The sequence below is a fragment of the Anolis carolinensis genome, chromosome 5 (assembly GCF_035594765.1).
Source record: "Anolis carolinensis isolate JA03-04 chromosome 5, rAnoCar3.1.pri, whole genome shotgun sequence".
Lineage (NCBI taxonomy): Eukaryota > Metazoa > Chordata > Lepidosauria > Squamata > Dactyloidae > Anolis > Anolis carolinensis.
In genome coordinates this window covers 102,158,965-102,181,931 of record NC_085845.1, presented here as the reverse complement: position 1 = coordinate 102,181,931, position 22,967 = coordinate 102,158,965, and the positions used below count along the sequence as shown (strand labels likewise).

The following is a 22,967-nucleotide window of genomic DNA, read 5'->3' as shown; positions in this document are numbered from 1 at the left end:
AAAGTAACAAGCTTATCTTGTTTTTTCTCATGCTCTGTGCACTAGTATAGAGACATCTAAGAGCATGGATCATTCCTCCTAGCTGCTCTAAGTTTTTTTTTCTCCTAATGTTGGGTACTATTCACTATAGTACTATTATGCTATTTTCTCTAACACATGATGAACTCTTACCCAGGCGTAACCCAGTTTAAAGCCCTCCAGATCAAATCTGTAAAACTTTTGGAAAATAGTTTCTAGAAATTGCTGTGAAGTGCAGCCCATCACATACCAGAAGTATCATCCAAGAAGTATCATCCAATCTTTCCTGGTGGCATCTTCCCTTATAGAGCAGTGTTCATCTGTTGGGAGGAGAAACAAAATAATCTACGCATGAAGGACTTTCATCTTCCTATCCAGAATCGCATAATGCCTTCTGATATGCTGAGAACAATGTCATTACTTCCCACATGGACTAAGAGAAAGGGGTAATGGTAGGCTTGACAAGATTCTGTTAGTTACTTCATGCATTTTTGCTGCAGGATGTCATCCTATCAGGCCCACAAATCTTTACTTCTGTTCCCTCAGCAGGGAGTTCCCTGCCACTACTCCACGTCTCTTCTGAGGACTAGCAGGGGGCACTCTGTATGCTGAATCTTCCAAGATCACTTGCACATTGTCTTAGGACCGACACTGATGCTCTTGTTGCTGTTTAAGGGAGATCCTAAAAATGATTCTGCAGCTTCAAATCCCTAATCCTTCTATGTCTGTTAGACATTAGACATTCTTCCAAATATCTAGCTCCTGTTTTTAAGAACTGACCCTCTCCTCAGACACATCCCGTTTGTTCTTCCATGAAAATTCCAAGTTTCCTAAAATGCTGATAACTAAATACTCAGGCCTTAGCTTTCTAGATCTTTCTTTCCAAAAAAAAAAACAGTCAACTTGAATCTGCTGCAGGTGTCACCCATATCCTCCAACAAGAACACAAACATACCACAGCTTCGCAGGTGGTTCCAACAGTTTCCTCGCCATCCATGTTAGGCAGTCTTAAGTAGATACCAGAACTCTAGGCTTCTCCCTCAAAACAACTTAACAAAATGCCTGTTGACCTTGTTTGATAGTGGGGGTCCTGTTTAAGTCTTGCAAGACGTGTGCTATTGGCCCTCAGAGCCAGAGATTGAAGGCTAGGTAGTTAGGCAGAATTATCATCTTCCAGTTCCACCCCTAAGCATGTCAGTGACATAGAAGAATCACTGCCCCCTTCAAACCATGTGGTCAGGGAGAGGATACAGCCAAAAACAAATAGAAGTTACTACGCAAGACTTTAAAATGTTAAGTCAAGGATGACCCACAAATCACATCTCACCTTTTTTCTTCCTAGAGACTGACCTGAGTTATGTAAATTGTGATCATTATGTTTGTCTACTTAATACCAAGCTGCTTTTGCACTTCCTTTCTTAACTTCATGAATGGTTGTTCACAATCTGCAATTTTGTGAAAATAATATGGTATCATCTCTATATCTTACATTGTTTATGTCCCTTCCCTCCGTTTTCATGCCCCCCTTTTCTGTGTCAAATTTTGTTTTCTCTAAGATATGTTCTGCATATAAATTAAACAGGTGATAAAATGCAGCCTTGTCTGAACCTCTTTCTAATGAGAAACTAGCATGGATTTCCATGTTATCTCCTGGCAATAGCCTATTTTCTGGATAATAGGTTATATATCAGAGCAGTATCCACAAAAAGCTCATGCTAAAATAAAAACCAGTTAGTCTTGCTTTCTTTTCCCCCTCTTCTCCTTTCTTTTTATGCTCTAAGAGGCTAACAGCTGCTTCTTTGGAGTGTACCACAGTATCTCATTAAATGCAGTCAAAGGTGTTGCTGGAATCTATCTCTTTATCTTGCATAGAAATCTTTTATACTGTTGTCTGCCCCACTGGAAATCATTTTGTTATACCTCTAAATACTGCTTTAAAATATCAAAACCAATAAATATATTTTCCTTTTGTACTGGAAAGTACCGATAAAAACTATGTTCTAATATATGTTCAATATGTAGATATTTTAAGAACAGAAATGCAACTGAATATTACTTAAAACAATTTCTCCTCCAATATTTGATACCACTTCTCTCTTAAAATATTCAAGAAGATTTAATCAAACCCAAAGGGTTTTGACAACTCATCTGGTTAAACAGCTGTCTCAAAAATTCAGACTAATTTAGAGATTCCTGGTTGGACAAAACACTTTAAAAAATCAACAGAAATTTAACAATGTTCATGTCTACCAAAACTTTGTTCATTGTTTTCATCCTGCACCTAGAAGTAAGATAATCTGTTTCATTCAAATATTTTACTTTTCCATTTATTGTATCTCTAAAGCCCTAAGAATATAGCAGACATACAAAAATGAGAAATAGACAGAGTAATGTAACAATAGTTCCTGTAATATTTAAACATGTTTTTATCTTCTAGAAAGCAGCTCATGCAATCAATATTTAGGAAATAAAATCAACCAAAAAAGTTTAGTAACTTAAAAGGAGAGAAACTGGGAGACAAACATCGTCATATGGTAGCAGCAACCACAAACACAAAATAGCATCCTGTTGTCTTACCTTGAGTCTGGATAAGGAATACATCAAACAGAACTCCAGCCAAAAAAGAGAAGAAAATGAAATGATACAGTATTTATAATTTTATCTTGTCCTTTCCTTCATACTGAACAGGTTTCCAGTTTTATACATACATTCCACATCTGAGCAAGAGTCAGGGTAAGTTAAATGTGGCTGTAACAAGCCTATGGATATATTTTACAGTTATATATTCTTGATCACTGAGGCTTTTGTGTTAAAAAAAAAAAGAAAAACAACCCCTTGCTAATTAATCTACTTAGTATCCTTTGGCTATCAGAGCTTTTGCAGAAGGGGACAAGAAAATAAATAAAGGATTTAATGAATAAATATTATGAAAGTACAACGGGTACCAACATAAACATTTTTGTCTCCCTCTGTTCCTACCTGTTGTATCTGCAATTTAAAAAGTGTATGTGTTATAACACTTGTTATATCCCGTCCCCACGATATTTGCTGATTTCTAGTGAGTATTGTGTTTTGGAGGGCAAAGTCAAGGCATACTTCAGAGTTTGCTGGAAATTCTGGAATATCCCAGGACTGTGTGGCAGTCTGGACAACTGTCCCAGGTCCAATTTGGCCTGAGCCACTGTCCAGACACAGTGCCATCACCCGCTCCCTATGCTAAATAGCACAGGGGAAGGGGATAGCTTGTCCTAAGTCACCACTGTCACTTCCCATTGACTACAGAGCGCCATCCAAGCTCCTGGCCATTGGGGGTGCCTCTGCTGACATCAGAAAGAGGCAATCCTCTCTCTTGTCTCATTCTGACATCAACAGAGGTGACAACAATGGTCAGAAACTCAAACGGACCTTTATGGACAGCTGGGAATCATGGCAATATGAAAAGTGAGGTGACACTCTTGCAAAGCTGATGTCTTAGCCTGGGGATAGAAACATAGTGCTGTAGTGGCTTAAGCTGAATGTGCTTGACCTTGGATTTAGAGAAGATCATAGAAACCTGGAGGACTTTGGAAAAACACACTCCAATACAGAGAAACCAGGTTGTTGGGCAATGAAACAGATGGATGACAGGGCTCTGGAGGCTCATTTTTGAAAGTTAATGTATTATTCTGTTATTTGTGAAAGGTAATTAATTGTCTTTTTAAATTAGTTTTGCTTGCTCCCAAAGTTTAAGCAGAAGAGCATGACAGCGAGAAAAGGGAGGCCACCATGGGGCAAAACAGCTCCACAGTCACTTCCTGCAGAACCCTTTCAACAGGCTGGAGTCTGGAGCAAGTGACCATTTGAACAATTGACTATCTTGCTGTGTTTCTTACTAAGAGCCAAATCAAGACATTATGAGTGAATTCAGACATGTAAAGCAGGAACACATAAAACATGCTACTCAATAACCTTTCCTTTAAATTTTACCAAGTACCAGAGATGCTACTGTAAAATATTCATGAATAAAACATTGTCCAATGTGCTGACAGTAGCACAACAAACTTTAACCATTGAAGTGTTAGACTCTTTAAAACAATCATACAGGGTTTTCCATTATTTATGCATCAGCCTGACCTAGCAGCAGAAATCTCAATTGAAATATGCATTTCTTTATTCATGTGCCTTTTTAGAATGTGAATAATTTGCACAGCTAGTACAGATATAGATGAGTATCAACCAGACCTCACTACATTTGCTAAATACCTGTATTTAGATGGAGACCTATCAAGAGTCACTAGTTGTACCTGGTTGCCTGAAGGTTCGATTGGATTTCAGGGCAGGCTGCAGTTTTAAACATACTGAATTAGCTGTTTTAACTATTGCAGTAAACCTATTACTTGTACACAGAAGTAAACAGGACAATTAATCTTACAGCTCATAACAATAGAAAAATAGTTTCTATTAGAATGTTTTTAAAAACAGGAATACTACTTACATGTCAGTGGTGGCCAATGGAACTGGTAGGACGCGATCTCTGCTAACTGCGAAGCAATCATCTGCTAATTCATGATGAGCCTAAGGGGTAACTTAACCAGTGATGGTTGAATGAGTTCTTCCATAATTTGAAATTTTCACCTAGAGTTATGCATTTGTAACAGAGTCACTTTCACAATTTCTTATGTATTCAATAGTGTGGGGGAGTATGTAAGGATTGTAAAAGTTTGCCAATCCTGAAATTCTGGGAATCAGCCACTGCGAAGTGATGCAGGGTCTGTTCTTCTGTCATTTAAAATACAGCATAGCCATGTTTCCATACCACTCTTCCCATGAGTGATTGAGGGGAAATCGGGAGAGGGATCTGGCTTCTTCTGACTGTCGCGCCAGTGACAGCTTGTAGGAGGGGGTGGAAATATCAGTCAGTTGCAACCCAATCGACAGGAGAACAGACCCATTGCTTGCATCAACAGAACAGAGTTCAAAAGGGGTTGAAATTTAAGTGCCATTTGGCTCAAGAACAAGTATCCCATCTGTATCTTTGGTGGAACACGCAAAAACTATTTTAACTTTGTCACCTATTGCCTGTCTATTAGTACCGCACCATACCTGAGCATCTATCCACTTTAAATCCAGTTGTTGCCTCCTGTAGAATTTTGTGGTTTGTAGTTTAGTGAGGCCCAGGACCTAGCTGGCTGAGCAATTTAAAGGCCCTTCCCTTAAACTACAAACCCCAGAATTCCACTGGAGGCAGCAATCAGATTTAAAGCGGATAGATGCTCTAGTGCAGTGGTTCTCAACCTGTGGGTCCCCAGGTGTTTTGGCCTACAACTCCCAGAAATCCCAGCCTGTTTACCAGCTGTTAGGATTTCTAGGAGTTGAAGGCCAAAACATCTGGGGACCCACAGGATGAGAACCACTGATCTAGTGTGATGAGATCTTTAAACTTCAAGCAGACTTATTCCAAGACATTTAAGGCTATAAGGAACACCAGGCAATCTATATCCTATCCCATAACTATATTATCACACTAATAGAAAAAACATCATACACACACAAATTAATTATTTGATTACAACAAACTATTCAATATTCTCCTCAGCTTGATTAATAACTTATTCTGGTGTAGTCAACTTTATGTCAGAATAGGAAAAACTGGGGACAGGGAAGGGAGCTAATTCTTCCTTCTTCACAACAGCACTATAGCCAAAGATGAACATATGACACCAAATCTCTACAGACTTAAGCCACACTCAGCTCTTCTTTCTGCCAATGCTTTCCTCTCCCCCCCCCCCCCCCCCACCGACGCTTCCATCTGTTCATTACCTATTACCCAGATTTCTTTGGTTCAATACCAACTGAAGGTCTACCTCCTGCTCTCCTGGACATCCTTCTGCCATCCACACACTCCCCATATTTCTCAGTGAAGCTCTCCGGAAGGGACAGAAGAACAGACAATAAATCAGTCACAGTATTCCTGAGTAAGATCCTTAAAAATTATCTTTAATAGATGCCAAATATGAACAGATGATAGAGGTGACAGAAGCAAGTAAAACTGCATAGAAGAAACTATGCACATTATATGTTTTACATATAACTCATAACATTCTCTGTCTTTAAAATGGACAAAAACAAAACCATTTAAGTGATGATTCAGACAGATCAGTTGTAATATGACAATCAAATACTTAACTCAAAAATGTAAGCAATTTAAAAATTATGAAAATCGATAGACCCATATCAGCTTCAATGGTTTTTTGTCCTGGTGGTGCGCTGTTCTGAGAATAACCATTCCATGACCTCATTTAAGACTAATGTTGGATCATTCAAATTAGAGGTATGTTTAAAAAAATTAATATCCATATACATTCCTATGCACAGCTGTTATTTACACAGTTTCAAACCAAGGTCCTCGGAAAGGAAAATTAAGTTTTAATTTTTCCTTGTTGAATTTAGTCATAAAAATATCTTTTTAAAACTTTTGTATAAAAGTAAACTATACATTAGACTCCAATCATATTATAGAAATGCCATTGAAAGACCCATGTAATCAACAATAAATATGTCTCCAAAGAATTCAGTTGTATCCGCATGACAGTAGAGGCCTGACAGAAGAGACTGAAAGTAGTAAATCACAGGCTGAAGAACTGTTCAACATAGGGATCAATAGGTTTGTTTTCCCAATTGGAATTAAAAATCCAAATTAAAAAAAAAAAAAGCAAGGCATGCCATTTGTAGAAATTATAATGATAGAATTCTGGCCTTACTGATACATCACTGAGCATTTCAGAGAAACAAAAGTAGTTACAAAAACATTTAAAATAGTCAAATAAAATAACCTAATAAGTTTAGATTAATTCTACTTCAGGACATTTCACAATAAATTTCACACTCATCCTTTCCAGACGTACAATAGAACTTTCTGTTCAAATGGCCCATTGATTTAAATGGCCCCTAAAAAGGTAAAGTAAGAAAGTGGGGTTTCATTTTTTTTGCTCATTGCCAACAATGCCACAAAACTGTGTTGAGTTTTTAACAGTCACTTCATGATTAAAACCATACTTCTCAGCTTTGTGGGTACATTTCTCATGTGTTGACTTAAACTTTATGAAATATAAATGCAATTGTGAACACTTCCAGGATTTGCACAGTTTAACATCAGAACATTGAAAAAAGTACCCTGGGAATCATCTGTATCATTTTGAAATTGCACAGTATACTTTGTAATCGCAGCTATTTTTTAAAAATAAAAAAACCAGCCAGCATTAAATCAATAACCCCAAGGTAATGAATGAATGTCTGATTGTCTGCAGACAAGACTTTAGAAGTAAATGCAATAGTGAAACTGCTTCACTCGCCTGTTGCCACATGCTGTCTGAACAAGGATCGGTTCTTAGCATAGTCTTGCTTGGTTGTCTGCGGAGAGCTGTATCTATTTGAACAGCTAAATAATCAAGGCAAGACTTAAAACCCAGTATTAAGTTTTAAGGGAGAGATTACTCCAGTGACAGTTAAAAATATTGTAGGTCCTTACATGAAATGGACAAATAAAACCTACTTGGACATCTACAGGCTGCCTGGGATTTGTACTGAATATCTCTGAAGCAGGAGACTTTGACCACAGGAAAACAAAATAACAGGCAAAAACTTTCCGTGGATTGTGCCATTAAATTAAAAGTAGAGGAATCTCATGGCTGAATGCAGGTTTTTCTACTCCAAGACCCTGTCCACTAAGATTTTTTCCACAGGCAGCAACGAGTGATTTCAGCAATTTTCTTCTGAGAGAAAGTCTTTAAACACCATGAATTTTCAAAGGTATTCACAATTTAAGACTTATTCTATGAAAAAAGCCCCATGTGGTTGTTTGTGCAGAAATCTGCATTTTCTACATAGGTAACAGCCACTTCCGCGTGGCAAATAATATTTCAAAATTAATTCTTGTGCATAAAAGGATGATTTCTATGCAGAAAATGCTGTAACTGGTGGTTAATTCTGTATACAATTTGAACATGATTGATTTGCATAGAAAGCAGCATTTTCTGCACAGGAAAACAGCATTCTCTGTGCATGAATTAATATTTCTGTGTTGAAAAGGCTGTTTTCTGTGCAGAATATGCTGGTTTCTGTACAACACAATCATAGAATAAATCCTGAACTGCGAAGATTCTCTCGGGTTTTGGATTTTCTCATTGATTTCCCAGCACTCAAAAAACACATTATCCAATATTTTTTCAAGTATTTCAAAATATTATTTCCATTCTTATAGAAAACAGTCTAGCTCTCACTGGATTAATAAATCCAGTACTGTGGTTTCACTGTAACTGTCATGGGTTGCAGTCTAAGGAATCCTGGGATTTGCAGTTGGAGGGGAACTTAAGAATTCTCAGGAAGTGAGTTCTAGTGCTTGCCCAATCCACAACCCACCACAAGATGCAGCCATGGAAGTTCAACTGGAGTCATAGTGCTATAATTGTAAAATGGCCCTTGGTTTCAGATGATAGATGGGTACTAACCACGATCAATGTCTTTCAGTGTTTCTCAGTTTCATAAGAAAAAGTCCCTGAGTAGAGCAAACTACTGTTTCAAGGTGAAGGTTAGGTTAGAAATGTGACCCCTAACAAGCTAATTTTCCAAGTACATGTGACTTTGGGAGCATTCAGTTGAATAAGCATTGACCTGTATTCTGAAGGGGTGCAGCCCTCAATAAGAACTAGACCTTCAACGCCAGGGAGAATTCCAGGATGGTGCCTCCCAGAGACACTGCCCAGGGTTTCTGCTATATAAGGAGTGTGGCGGTCCAAGCGCTCCGGTCCCAGTTGTACCACTGGGAGCATAGAACAGGATAGTGGGGTCACTTTATCTACATCAGAATTAGACAAAGTGTGGCCCATAAGCTTCAGCCAGGCCCTATGCCATGCTTGTGGCTCTTAGGGGGCGGCAGGGGTCATATCCTAGCATCTGGCATTGGAAGACATTTGGGCACAATTCTGTTTGTGTTTGCAATGAACTGTGTGATGAGGGCGCTGCTTACCAAAGTCTCCTAAGGAGATATGTCCCCCCCCCCCCCCAAGCCTTCAACAATTGTCAATCTGCACCCCTATTCTACAAGAAGACAAGGCCAAGCCAAACACTACTGGATTTGAATTGAATATACTGAAACCAATCACACAGTGCCCTCTTTATTTGTATATCACCTTTACAAGAAGTGAAGAAAACCTTCAGTGCCATAATAGTGTATAATATAATAAAATAAATGCAATGGGAAAATAAAAGAATTCACTAAAATTCCATTGCATTTACATTTGCTTTCTGATTGTTAAAAGAGCTGTGACACAGTGCAACATTACTTTCTTAGTTCTTATATATAATAACATTGATATATTCTACTGTATCAGGAATACTGTTTGGCCTGGTCTGCACTAATTGTAGATGGAGTTACATCATTTATCTTTACGTTACCTTCCATATGAAACCCACATCATTTTTATGCTTATATATGTTATGCAAGATTATTGTCTAGAAAAAACTATTGTTTGGCAAACAGATATGATTATAGAACAGAATGTTCGTGCACATTGTTGCTTCTTCTTTTAAAAAAATAACATATTGTATTCCTGGAAAAGGGCCTAGATTCCATTTCTCTGATATGGTCCAAGTGATATTTGGTTTCTATGATGTCAATGAAGAGCCACCCCATTTTGGTACCTGAGGCAGAAAATCCAAATAGCACCTCCCTCCCCATTAAGCCACCCTGAAATGAAGAGGAGCTGCACAAGAACAATACGGTGCTGTTGTGCCTTTCTTGCTCACTTCTATGAGGCTCCTGTAAGAGAAATTCTCAGTGAATTGTGCTTCAAATTGCATGAGCTGAGCACCATATCCCCTTGTGGTAAAGATACCTCTGCACCAAGGTTAAGGAAATTTCACCAAGCCTTGTAAAATGGATGTTCTTCAAACAATCTGCTAATCCGATTCTCACCTTGTGGAGTGCTGAATGTATCTGAGCAATGTTACAAGCCATGAGAATACATCAAAGGTGGAGTCATTGCATTTGCCAATACGCCAGCAAATGTATGAGGCATGTCCTCCCCATGACGATTGGCCACATCCATTGCGCGCCTAATTTTACAGGGGCTAGCTCGCACACCTACTTTTTTGGGATTATCAATCGTCAGAAAGAAGTATGGCAAAAAGAAACATTAGAAAAAACAACCAAAGTTTGTTTGGTAGTAGTTTAGTGCACCTTCAGGCCTACAAAGATATTTCATTAGTAGAGTGCAAAGCAATGAATTTGATTTTTAACGGGAGCAAAAAATTTCCTGGAAGAAATACATGCCTATGCTACATGAAGTTATCCCTGACTCAATATTTACCTAGTTCCTTTGTTGTGAACTATAAATGAGTAAGCAATTGTCATATTCCCCAAGACACCCACCCGAGCCCTAAAGATTTGCCCAACCCTGTCAAAAGCAAAGGAAGGGGAGCCATAAATCGAACCACTACATGCAGTACTTTCTCTTAAACATGCAGAATACAGATCAGTCCAGCAGATAAATTAAGGTGTGGGCAATCCAATTAATTCGTACATAAACTTACCAAGCTGCCCAATTGAGGCCTCATCCTATCTCACATGGCACCTCCTAATCAGCCACCCCACTTGGCACTGAGGGCACAATTGCTGAGATAACCTTCACACCAGTTAATTATTTGTTGTGATGTTCCTAAAATTTGAAATTTGGGAAGTATTGGTCAGGCCATCAGGTCTAGCACTGGGAAATGATGACTAAATGGAACTGTATGGCCATGTACAATGGGTCTTTAAATATAAGGTTTGCAATTAATATTTGAAATTATTTTGCCCTTGGCAAATATTTCATGTCATTTGGGATAATAAATGCCATAAAATTGCATCTTCTGTGTATCTGGCATATCATATTTGTTCAAAACTGCGGAATTAATGTTCTTGTTTCCAGTTTAATATTCTATATAACAGTAGTCATGGAGAACAGACATTGTGGAATAGAAGGAGACCTGGAGTTTATACATCAAAGGGGCAAAAAGGTCTGAAAACAACAGATCACAAGTTAAGTGTCAAGAAATTATATTCCCCTGTGAAGTTTAAAAATAAAAAGATGTCTATCTGCATCAGTTAAAACTGACATAGGATACAATTCTACACTGTAGAAAACAGTGGACACCACTTAAACTGCTATGCCTCAATGCTAGGGAATCATAGCAGTTGTAGTTTTTACAAGGCCTTAAACCTTCTCTGCCAAATAATACCAAACTACAACTCCCTGGATTCTGTAACATTGCAATTAAAGTGGTGTCAAGTGTTGATGCACCCTGATTGACTTGAGTGGCTTGTAGTTTCAACAGTAGCTTATTTGCAGACTATGACACAATTCAACAAACCAGAACAGTATGAGGAGTAATATTACAGCGGGTGGGAGAATTCAGATTTTAAAATCAAAGGGCTCTGTAAAGATTAGAATAGGAGGACAAGCTCAAGTGCTTGGCTGGAAAGGCAAAGACCTCTAAATGGAATCGGAGCAGTTCCGAGTACCCATCTATCCTGGCTCACTGCACTCCTGCTGTCAATGATGGCCTTTCCATCCTCTTGTGTTTGGAGATGGGCTGCCAAACAGCCATCCTGAAGGAAGGGCGGCCCAGCTCCGTACTGTCTCCCCATTGCCCAGTCCAGAATACGGAGGTTAGTAGAGTCTCTACAAGCAAACTGGTTACATTCTGCATACTTATGATTGCAACGTATTTGGTAAAGGCAAAGGCTAGGTTGCAATATCACTCTGCTGTAGAGGGGGAAAGCACCGAAGGAAACTGAGGGTGCATGAGTGCTAGTGGTTTCTGCCCTCTTCTTCTGCCTCTTTGCTTTGCATATTGTCTTCGTTGTTGTTGCCCCCCCCTCCCTTGCTCCTTCTGTGGTGCCTGCATTAGGAACAGCAGAGTCCTGACATGGTCCAGCTGACTCATCCATGCCTACTTGGGATCAGCTCTTTTCATAGAGGCACTTTCAGCAGTTCAGTGGCTGTTAAGGATAAAGGCACTAAGCAACTATCTAAAATCAACTGGTTAAGTCTCTTCAGAGAATCCTAAGGGAATACAAAATTTCTAAGGTTCAAATGACTGCACAAGAACTGGGCTGTAATTTGGATGCATATAATAGGCAAGTTTCATTTTACATTCTAAGAATGCACCAAAAGGCATGCTTCTGCATCTTTTTCTCTTTTCTAAGAGATACAGAATATTTAGACATTGCTATATATAAATTTAAATTGTTAATTTTTCATATAAATGTCCCTTTAAGGGATGGGCTATCTTACTTTCTAACAAGGACTAGACAGAAGCCAACTCATTTTCCTGTGGAACACAGGAAAATCGTCAAATTGCTCTCATTCCTGGCCCTCCGTCCCAACAAGCAATTTTTCTTAAATTACTGAAATCATGCATTAATTAGAGCTACACTTTAGTCAAATAGGCCATAACGCTGAATATTTTAGCATGCTTTGATCTCCAAAATTATTGTTCCCATTTGACATATGCACTTAAATACAGTACTTTAAGATAATAATCCAATACTTAATAAATAAAAAGGAGTGCACTTTTGGTGAATGCAAATTGAAATAAAAAGGGCCTATTTCAAAGAAAAAAATAGTTCAAACAAAAGCTTATCCCCTATTGTCTGAGGTAATGTTTCAAGGCATGCAGTTATAAAATAGATAGTATCAAAGTCAAACATGCTTATATTAAATTCTATTGTGCTATCTTGCAACAAAGGAGCTAAAAAGGTTTGCATCCAGTTTTGGAGAATGGAAAAAAATACATTAAAACCATCTGCACTTAATAAATCTTAGCAGCATTGCAGATGTTGTTTCCCTCCACCTTCCCACCCCCCAAATCCATAGAGAATAACTGTTCAATTTAAAAAGTGTATTCAGCAAAATCAAAAGACCTGGAATATTTTTATAAGGTGCTGTGTGTGGATTTGTAGATCAAACTACAAAACCTTTCACAAAAGAAGGAAATACATGTCAGTCAGTCTAAACAGTGGCAAATACTTACTGCACATTAGGATGAATATTGTTTGGATGCAATTTCTTGGATGCATTGTGCAGTGTTTTTGTTGTAGGCCCACCCCCACCCATCCATGCATATTTTAAATATTTGTAAGAGTTCTCTTTGAATTTTCAAATTAAATTAAACAACGAAAAGTAATGGCAAAATGACTAGCGCTAGAAGCATACAATTCTTATTTATAACTAGACTAATCCAAAGAATTATAGTTAACTGTTCATACCAACTGGAAAATATTCATTGAAAACAAACAAAAAGTGGATTTCTTTCATGGATCATGAAAGCTTCTTGAATCACTGAGCAAGAATTCGCAATGCAACAATGCATTTACGAGGTAAAGCATTCAAAGGCTATTCATAAAGCATCTATGAAGTGTGTCTGCCAGTCATTAAAAGTCTTCAAGCTGCCATGTTTCCTTTACTACATGTTTTTAAACATCAGTAAGCAGCTTGCTTTTATTAACACAGTTTTGGTTGGCTATGGTATAGTTGCCAGTTCTGAGGTTTGCCTCTCTAAAATTGTCTATACTATTATTCATATCCTCTTCAATCTCCATGTACTCAGATTTGCTGACTGTGGAGGAGCTACGGCGACTCAGATCACTGTCAGAGGCTAAATTAGGAGAGCTAACTCTAAGTAACTGAGCCTGTTCTTCCCCTTCTGTTTCTCGGTGGTAGAAGTAGTTGAAGTTGGACACAATGACAGGTACAGGCAGGGCAATTGTCAGCACACCAGCAATGGCACACAAGGAGCCCACGATTTTGCCTCCAATTGTCACAGGGTACATGTCACCATATCCTACAGTGGTCATGGATACCACTGCCCACCAGAAAGCATCAGGGATGCTGTCGAAATGAGTTTCAGGTTCTTCAGCCTCAGCAAAATACACCGCGCTGGAGAACAAAATCACCCCAATGAAGAGGAAAAAGATTAGTAAGCCTAACTCCCTCATGCTCGCTTTGAGGGTCTGTCCCAGGATCTGAAGGCCCTTAGAATGTCTTGAGAGTTTGAAGATTCTAAAGACTCTTACCAATCTGATGACTCTGAGGATGGCCAGAGAGGTGGCTTGCTCCCCCTTTGGGGGCCCCTTCTGCTCAGCCATCTCTGTGCCCAGAGTGATGAAATACGGGATGATGGCCACTATGTCAATGAAGTTCATGATATTCTTGAAGAACTCGGCTTTGCTGGGGCAGGCAAAAAAGCGCACCACCAATTCAAAGGAAAACCAAATGATGCAGAGTGTCTCCACAATAAAGAAGGGATCAGTAAAGATATTGGACTTGTAATAAATGGTGGAATTGTCACTGCGGTTTAGGGGTCCTGTATATTCCCTGTCCTGGTCTTTCAGGGCTGGCAAAGTTTCCAGACAAAATATCACTATGGAGATTAAGATCACCATGACAGAGACTATTGCAATGACCCGGGCGGGCCCAGAGCTCTCAGGATATTCAAAGAGGAGCCATACTTGCCTTTGATATTCCTTATCAGGCAACGGCCTCTCTTCCTCTTTAATGAACCCTTCATCTTCCCGGAATTTCTCCATGGCCTCCTCTCCCAGTTCGTAGAACTTGATCTCCTCGGTGAACATTTCTAAGGGCACGTTGACCGGCCTGCGGAGCCGCCCCCCAGACTGGTAATAATAGAGGATGGCATCAAAACTGGGCCGGTTCCGGTCAAAAAAGTATTCATTCCGCAACGGGTCAAAATACTGCATGCGCTTCTTTGGGTTCCCCAGCAAAGTATTGGGAAACTGGGCCAGGGTTTTCAGCTGGGTTTCAAATCTCAGGCCCGCAATGTTGATCACAACTCTCTCACAGCATTCGTGGTCGTCGTGAGTCCCGGGCCTATAGCTGTCCTGAAGGTGGCCCGGCAAAGCAGACGTCTCATCCATGTGATCCCCAGCCATGACAGTCATGGTGGAAGTGGAAAAAACAACTACAAAGCTGGTAAGATATAGAAGGAGACGGGATCCAAAACAAAAAGCTGCCAGAGCTGAAGCATGAAGAACAGAGAAGGCTTGATATGCGGAAATAAAGTGGTGAAGACCGCCTTTCTTTGGTCTCCTGTTTCAAAGAGGGTGGACATCAAGGTTGGGGAACTCAAGGGTAAAGAAGGAGGAATGGACTGAAGGGCATCACGACTGGGAAAAAGAAAGAATGTTGGGTGAGGATCACTTGGGAAGGAGGGGACGGGGAAGGGGACAAACTGTACCTGGTTGCACTTAAGAACAAAGGGAGGGCCGCGGGATCAGCACAAACATCATGGATCCGCTTCTGGCTTTCAGCACAGATCCTTCATTTCACTCCCAGGTGTGACCATGCTGCTGCTGCTGCTGCTGTATTGCGGCTACTGTCGCAAACTTTCCCTCAATACAGACGAAGACATAAACAGAGCGCCGGGTACCAGAGTTGGTTGAAATGTCGACTCAGCACTATCCACCGACTTCTCTCTCTCTCTTTCTCGCTCTGGATTGGCCTCTTCCACTTTATGATAGTGATTTATATATATAAAAAAATAAAGCTCACTTCAGGCAACTGGTTCGTACTGTAAGGGGACAAGAAGCATATCCATAAAAAAAGGGAAGGTCTCTCCTGCTGCCAAAAACACAAAACCGACTGCCATAACCACTCAGGCACTTTTCCATGCCAGGAAGGAGACATTGCATGCAGTTCTTTCTTGGACGGAACCCAATAATAATAATAAACTTTATTTATATCCCGCCACCATCTCCTCCAAGAGACTTGGGTTAGCTTACAAAAACATACAGCAGGTAAAAAAGACACAGAAGTATAAAACAAGTCACATACAATTATAACAACAGCCCCTGTCAACACATATAACATACTCAAAATAATACAAATTTAAAAACACTAGTAGAGAAAACTTGCTGCTCATATAATATAGTTTTTTTTTGGTGGGGGTTTTGGAAAGACCAGTTTTCCCCAGTATGCTAACTTCTGGGTCTCTTTGCTGAAGAGGGAAAGGAACTTCATGCTTTGCACAGGCAAGAAACGGTTTCAAGTTGTATGGGTCCAAGACATGCAGAATATATATATATATATGGCAGGCAGTCTTCCGCTCATGCACAGCCAAGGAGGTTGAAAGAAGGGGGGATACTATTATGAGGTTCCCAAACTATCCGCAATATCAGGGAGGAAAGGGCTCTGGAAAGCACCGCGACGCAGAGGCGAGGATAACCTTCTTCCCAGGAGGCTCAACCCTTCCTTACCTGGAGCTGGAGCCGGCCAGACTGCGTCAAGGCGCTGCTCCGGCTTTTGCAGCAGCAGCATCCGCAGCGCGGCAGCAGCAGCAGCAGCAGCAGACCTCCTCCTCCAACGCCGCCGCAGCCCTTCCGAGGAGGAGGAGAAGGAGGAAGAGGAGGAAGATGCGGATCGTTTTACAGGGCAGGCCGGTGCCACGCTGAAATATTCATCCGAGGGAGAGAGGACAAGACGGAGGGATCCCTGAGAGGGGCTCCGAGGCGCCCCCCTCCCCCTCCCGCAGGCACAGCAGCCTCCTCTGCGGCTACTCGGGGCAGCGCGCGGGGGGCGGGGCTCGGGACAGTCGGGCGCGAGCCGCCCCTGCCTCCCTCATTGCCTCCCTCCTGCGCTGCAGCCTCAGCAGAAACCCGAGCGCTCTTTGGTGCAAGGCAAGGCGGCGCGCGGAGGGAGGAGGAGGGGGGGCGGGGCCGCAGGCAGGGAGGGATGGAGGGGCGGCGCGTGCCGAGCCCCTTCCCGCCTCTCAGGGGCACCTGGGCCGGCTCGAGAGCCCACGTTGCTTTTCCTCTTTTTGAAGGAGGAGCGTTGGAACCCAGCCGGGTCCTCAGTCCAGCCGACGCAATGCAGGCGGGCGCCCTCCTCGCTGCAAAGCCCCTGCGCAGTCGCATTGCCTCCCCCCCCCCCCCTTATGTGTAACCCTTCTCCCTCTCGGGACAACCGAGGGCAAGAAGCTGAGGGGAGGGGGGGGGGAAGGCGCGCGCAGAGCGAGGTGCCTTTCCCGCCAAGAAGCTGAGGGGATGGGGAAGGCGCGCGCAGAGCGAGGCGCACCTTTCCCCCTCCCTAGTTTCTTTCCCGCCCAAAGCCCAGCCTTGTCCCACCTTTGCTTGCAAGCAGCCCTCCACCTTCATATCAAAGGGGTCGCTAGGGCCTCCTCCCCTTCCTTCAAACAAAGCTCCCCCATTGGTTGGAAGCAGGCAGGCCAAGATGCGGGACTGAACTGGACCAAAGCTCTTGCCTTGCCCTTTTTTCCCCGCCGCACTTCCTTTGCAGTCTCTCAGGAGGGACGGGAGGAGACGCAGAGCGAGAGGCCGGCCTGCCTGCCTGCCTGCCTGCAGCAAAACACCTTCCCTCCGCCCCCAGGAACTTGGCCGGAAAAGGGGCCAAGGTGGGGGAGTTTGCAGAGCAAAAGGGAGATGGAGCTCACGGAGCAGCGGCCAGGAGCTGCCGCACTTGTCAGCACAGGGCACACATAGTCCTCCTGTGGGGCTATTCTCTTTTATTAGAGCCCTATATCCCAGTTGCTGATCCTGGGATATGATCCTGGGATATAGGGCTTGCCTGGAAAAGAGGTAACTGGGTTGGATTCCTCCCTCTCAGCCCCTCCTAATCACCATCCCGAGTTCTGTTTGCTTTTAATTAAACGGATCTTCCTTTGGAGAAGTGACCCCGCTGGAGAGAATGCCTTTACCATTCACCGTTACTCATTGTGTGAGCTCCCCATACCCCTGTGGCGCATCACAGCATCGCAACAGATTCAGTGCAGTCGGAATGTTCAGTGTTGGATGGAGGACAAAGCATACGAGAAGCTCGGCCTCTCGCTGAACACCCCAGAAAACCAAAGTGCTCTTCCAGCAGGCACCAGCCAATCCCTCTGCAAGTCCAGAAATACAGCTTAATGGTGTAACGTTAGAAAATGTTGACCATTTCCCAGAGCCGGCCCAACGTAATTTTCAAGTGTAGGCGAACAGAATTTTGGCAACCCCCCCCCCCCACACACACACACCTTCGGGGTGAGAAGGGCGGGACACAAGTATGGGAAATAAAAAAGAAATCAGGACAGTAAAAAAAACACTCAAAAATAGGGGAATTCCAGACATGAAACAATCAGGCCAGCTAACACCTCCCAACAAAGGATCCCCCAGGCAGGAAGCAGCCAGGCTTTGAAGCTGCAAGGCCATTCAAAGCTAATCAAGGTGGCCAACTGCAACATCCACACTTGCCTCAAGCAGACAAGAGTACTTTCTCCCACCCTGGAAATTATTCCACGGATATACAAACCCCACTTGCCTAGTTTTCCAACGGATGTGGGCGAAACATCAGGAAGGCGGGCCCAGTGTGGGCCAGAGGTCGGGCCCAGTGCGGGGGGGTCGCTGGCCCCGCGGGCCGGAGGTCAGGCCCAGTGCAGGGAGGTTGCTCGCTCCCTCGCGCGGTGACATAAGGCGTACAGCACCTCGGGCGAAATGGGTGCCTGCGTACAGCACCATCGGCCATTTTGGGCGATGGTGCTGTGCAGGTTGGTGCGGAGCTTCGATCGCTCGCGTGGGCATGAGCAATTGAAGCCCCGCGCCAACAGCGGCGACGTGGCGGCACCGGCGGCGCTACAGGGGCGGTGTCGACGCCTCGACAGCGCCCCTATCGGCGCGCGCCTTTCAGTCGCCTCTACGTTTAACCGGCCCTGTCATTTCTACTACTTTGGCAGCCACCTCTCCACAAAAGTCAACATTGACTCTGAAATACAACAGCACCTGAGCTCTGTGAGTGCAGCATTTTTCCAAATGAAGCAGTGTGTTTGAGGATCAGGACATCCGTAGGGATACCAAGGTGCTTGTTTATAAAGCTATTGTCCCCCCAACCCTGCTCTACGCCTGCGAAATGTAGACTGTCTACAGATGACACACTCAGCTGGAAGAATTCCATCAGCGTTGCCTCTGAAAAATCCTGCAAATGTCTTGGGAAGACAAGCAGACAAATGTCAGTGTGCTGGAAGAAGCAAAGACCACCAGCTCTGAAGCAGTGCTTCTACACCATCAACTCCACTGGACTGGCCATGTTGTCCGAAAGTCCGATCACTGTCTCTCAAAATCAGTTACTCTATTCTCAGCTCAAGAACAGAAAACGGTATGTTGGTGGACAGGAAAAGAGATTTAAAGATGGGCTTAAAGACAACCTAAAAAACTGTGGCATAGACACTGAGAACTGGGAAGCCCTGGCCTACAGTGCTGTGGAATTTGAAGAGGCACGAATGGAGGGCAAAAGGGAGAAACGTGCCAAGAGGAAGGTGTGTCAAGCCAACGCTGACCAGGACTGCCTTCCACCTGGAAACAGATGCCCTCACTGTGGAAGAACATGTGCATCAAGAATAGGGTTCCAGAGTCACCTACGTATCCGCCACCAGGATGCTGCACTTGGAAGGCCATCATACTCAGACAACGAGTGATTGCCTAAGGAAGACAAATTGCAGCCCAGTGCGAGCGAAATTCTGTGACACCTTCTTTTATGAAGTATCCCTCCATGACCCTCCTGCACATTGGTGGTTTAAAGACAGTGTGAGTTCAGTACTGGATGGAGGGTAAATGAGGTCCTGTGTGAGTTAAGTCATAAGGCCCTTCCTTGGATCCTGAAGGAGGCCTACACTGCTTCCTTTTTGGCACACTCCCATAGACCATCAACTCCATCGTTATGCCTGGAATTGCTCTGAAAAAGAACGCCTTCAGATACAGAATTGCACCGCATAAGCAAAATCCATCCTAAATTGGGAGTTTTTTTGTCAGGAAGATGCTCCTCTATCCAACGTGGCCCTGTGCTTATGCACACCTAATAAGCACAATGGGAAACCCGGCACTGGGGATATAGTTGGGAATGCATATGCACGGATCAATAGAGAACTCCAGAGGTATGTAAAGGAAGGCTTTATCCATAACTGCACTTTACAGGGGAAAGTGTAACATGTACCTTGTATAATTTCCCTAAACTCATTGGACGCTGGCTTGCTATTCGTCCTCTAGGATGGGAATGAGTGTGTGCCTCTCTATCACAACAGCAGTCCCCTAACCCAGTGGTTTTCAATCTGTGGGTCTCCAGGTGTTTTGTCCTACAACTCCCAGAAAACCCACCCAATTTACCAGCTGTTAGGATTTCTGGGAGTTGAAAGCCAAAACACCTGGGGAACCACAGTTTGAGAATCACTGCTAACCCATGATCCACAAGCAAGTGCCATTTGTGGTGGGGAAAAGGACTGTCTTCCCTTCCCCTGGGTGAGAAGCGGTTCCCCCAGATCTCCCCTGTTTCCTGCAGATAACGGGGGCATGAAAGCGGAATTGGGACAGAAGCTGGAATGAATAGGAAAAGAATCCCAAAGGCTCACTTCATGAAATCATAGAATTGGAAATGACCATAATGGTCATCCAGTCCAACCCCCTGCCATTCTTTGTTTCTCTTTTTGCCATATTTTTCTCTTTCTCCAATTCCATTTTTCTTTCCCCACCCAGCAGGCTTTCCTGCACGGTTTTCAACATTTTTAGGTTTATTATTATTACACTATGTAACACAATTTTTTTTCTGGGTTATAAATGTCATTTTCTAATTAATTCTATCATAAAATCATGGAAAAGTTTATTAAACTGCAAAAACTTTGTTTTTGCGGGACACCCTACAGCATGTTTTGCTATAGTTTTTCAATGAATATCTTGAGTCTCAACCAATTCCACATAGTTTGTGGTAGCCACAAAACCAAAGTTTCTGGAGTATAACAGCTACAGTACTTTCAAAGTAAGTACCACACAATTAAAGGGGAAATGACACTAACAAACCAGGAACAGATTTTCAAATTTTGTTACTTTGTATTTTTATGTTTATTTATACTCTGCTTTTTCTCTTCACAAGGAGACTCAAAGTAGCTTTGCAGTGCTAGGTGCATCTTGGAACATTACCTTTGGAAATGAATTACATTACATAAAAGGTTAGAAATTGTAGAATTAATTTATTACCGCAAGCTCTAGTAAAGAAATAATTGTTTAATTAATTAGATTAGAATTAGTTCATTTGTTATTTAAAAATATTGTGTCCAGGGCATGGCAGGACAGAGCAGGAGATTGATAGGGAATGGAATGGTGGTTGTCATCCATGACTAGGGAATGGATGAATAAAGTGTAGCTCATAGGCTGCATAAGGTAGGTACTTTCCAGGTCTGGGAGCACATCTACATGCACTATGTAATGCAGTTTAAGACAATTTGATAGTTCAGTGTTTATACAATGCATGCTGCAAATGCACATTGCAGAGCACTTTAAGACCCTTAAATTGAGACAAACAAAGTTGGGGGGATACTCTGAGGCTGGATCTATGCTGTTATATAAAATCCAGATTATCTGCTTTGAACTAGATTATATGGTAGACTCATATACACTGTAGACACATATCTGAGTGTAGACCTGGAGCCCCTGGTGGCACAGCGGATTAAACCGCTGAGCTGCTGAACTTGCTGATTGAAAGGTTGGCAGTTTGAATCCTGGTTGTAGAGTGAACTATTAGCTATTAGCTCCAGCTTCTGCCAACCTAGCAGTTCAAAAACATATAAATGTGAGTAGATCAATAGATACCGCTCTGGCAGGAAGGTAATGACATTCCATGCAGTCATGCTGGCCACATGACCTTGGAGATGTCTAGGGACAATGCTGGCTCTTCGGCTTAGAAATGGAGATAAGCACCAACCCCCAGAGTCGGACACGGCTAGACTTAATGTCAGGGGAAAACCTTTATCTTAGACTCATATAATCCAGTTCAAAGCAGTTAATGTGGATTATCTGCTTTGATCTGGATGATCTGGCAGTGTAGATCCAGCCTGAAACAGAGCTTGAAATGAATATCATCCCACTGCATATAAACCACATCACACAATGAATGTGACTCCACAAATTGCAAATTGCTGTGCAGACACCTGGAATGCTCTACTGATCCCCTCCAGTGGGGGAGTTAAAAAAGCCACACATATTTTGCCAAGTCTCAGATATTGTGGGTCCTGGAACCGGTTCAAGGTCAGCTCCTGTGATGTGTGTAAGTATCATACGACTTGCAATGTAACTATCTACACAGTGAAACCATTTCCTTCTATGCTGGCTTCACCTTGAATTAAGTAGCCGGTGTAATGTGCCTTGGGACATTACAGTGTAGCTGTATCCTAACTGGAACAGGCATGATTCCAAACCATCATGGAAATTTAGTGCATAAAATGGTAGGATCATCAACCACAGCAGAGGTGTCTAACTTGTGGCGCTCCAGATGTTCCCAGAATCCCTGGCCAGATTGTCCAATGGTAAGGAATTCTGGGAGCTGATATCCAAAACACTTGGGAGGGCCACAATTTTGACATCACTGAACTACAGCAATTCCTAGACAGATAATGTGGCAATAATAATGCATAGTCTGATTATCTTAATGGAATCATTGCATTCTCTGGACATGATCCAGAAGTGACATCAGGTGCAAAATGCTGTTACTCATGTGTTGATGAGTGTAGAGAAATGTGAGCTTATCACAATAGTTTTGCAATCAAACACCCAATAGTTTAGGACCTCGTATTTGAAGGACCCTCTTCTGTATTTATCAGCCTATGATTTCAGTTTACCTGGACTCTGATTTTATAAGAATGAAAGTATTCATTAATTTTGTTCTCCCAGAAGAATGAATAGTTTTATTCCTGCTGTGAGAAAGTGCTTAGAAACTGCAGCTTTCAAGGAGTGTTTCCAATTCATGATGTATTCTTCGAGGGGAAATATGTGATTTTCTCTACCCACAGAAAAATGCCATTTACCATGTTCTGCATGGAAAACTGCATATTCTGTATAAGAAACCTGTTTCTTGGCAAAAAATCATTCCTTGGAAAGAAAT

General features: G+C 42.4%; 1 protein-coding gene across 11 annotated transcripts in view; it reads right to left on the bottom strand.

Moving 5' to 3' along the window:
- Positions 1–17,130, bottom strand: part of LOC100563080 (potassium voltage-gated channel subfamily A member 1) — a 40,396-nt gene extending 23,266 nt beyond the window's left edge. For 6 of the 11 annotated variants that reach the window (XM_062982012.1, XM_062982013.1, XM_062982016.1 and 3 more), the window contains exons 1-2: positions 16,313–17,130; positions 269–15,627 (exon numbers count right to left, since the gene is read on the bottom strand). In XM_062982012.1, the coding sequence (XP_062838082.1) occupies positions 13,514–14,998 (1,485 nt within the window). In that variant the 5' untranslated portion in view covers positions 14,999–15,627; positions 16,313–17,130 and the 3' untranslated portion in view covers positions 269–13,513. The remainder of the gene's footprint in view (positions 1–268; positions 15,628–16,312) is intronic. The other 5 variants (XM_062982015.1, XM_062982018.1, XM_062982019.1 and 2 more) reach the window with 2 other exon arrangements.
- Between the last annotated feature and the right edge of the window lie 5,837 nt (positions 17,131–22,967).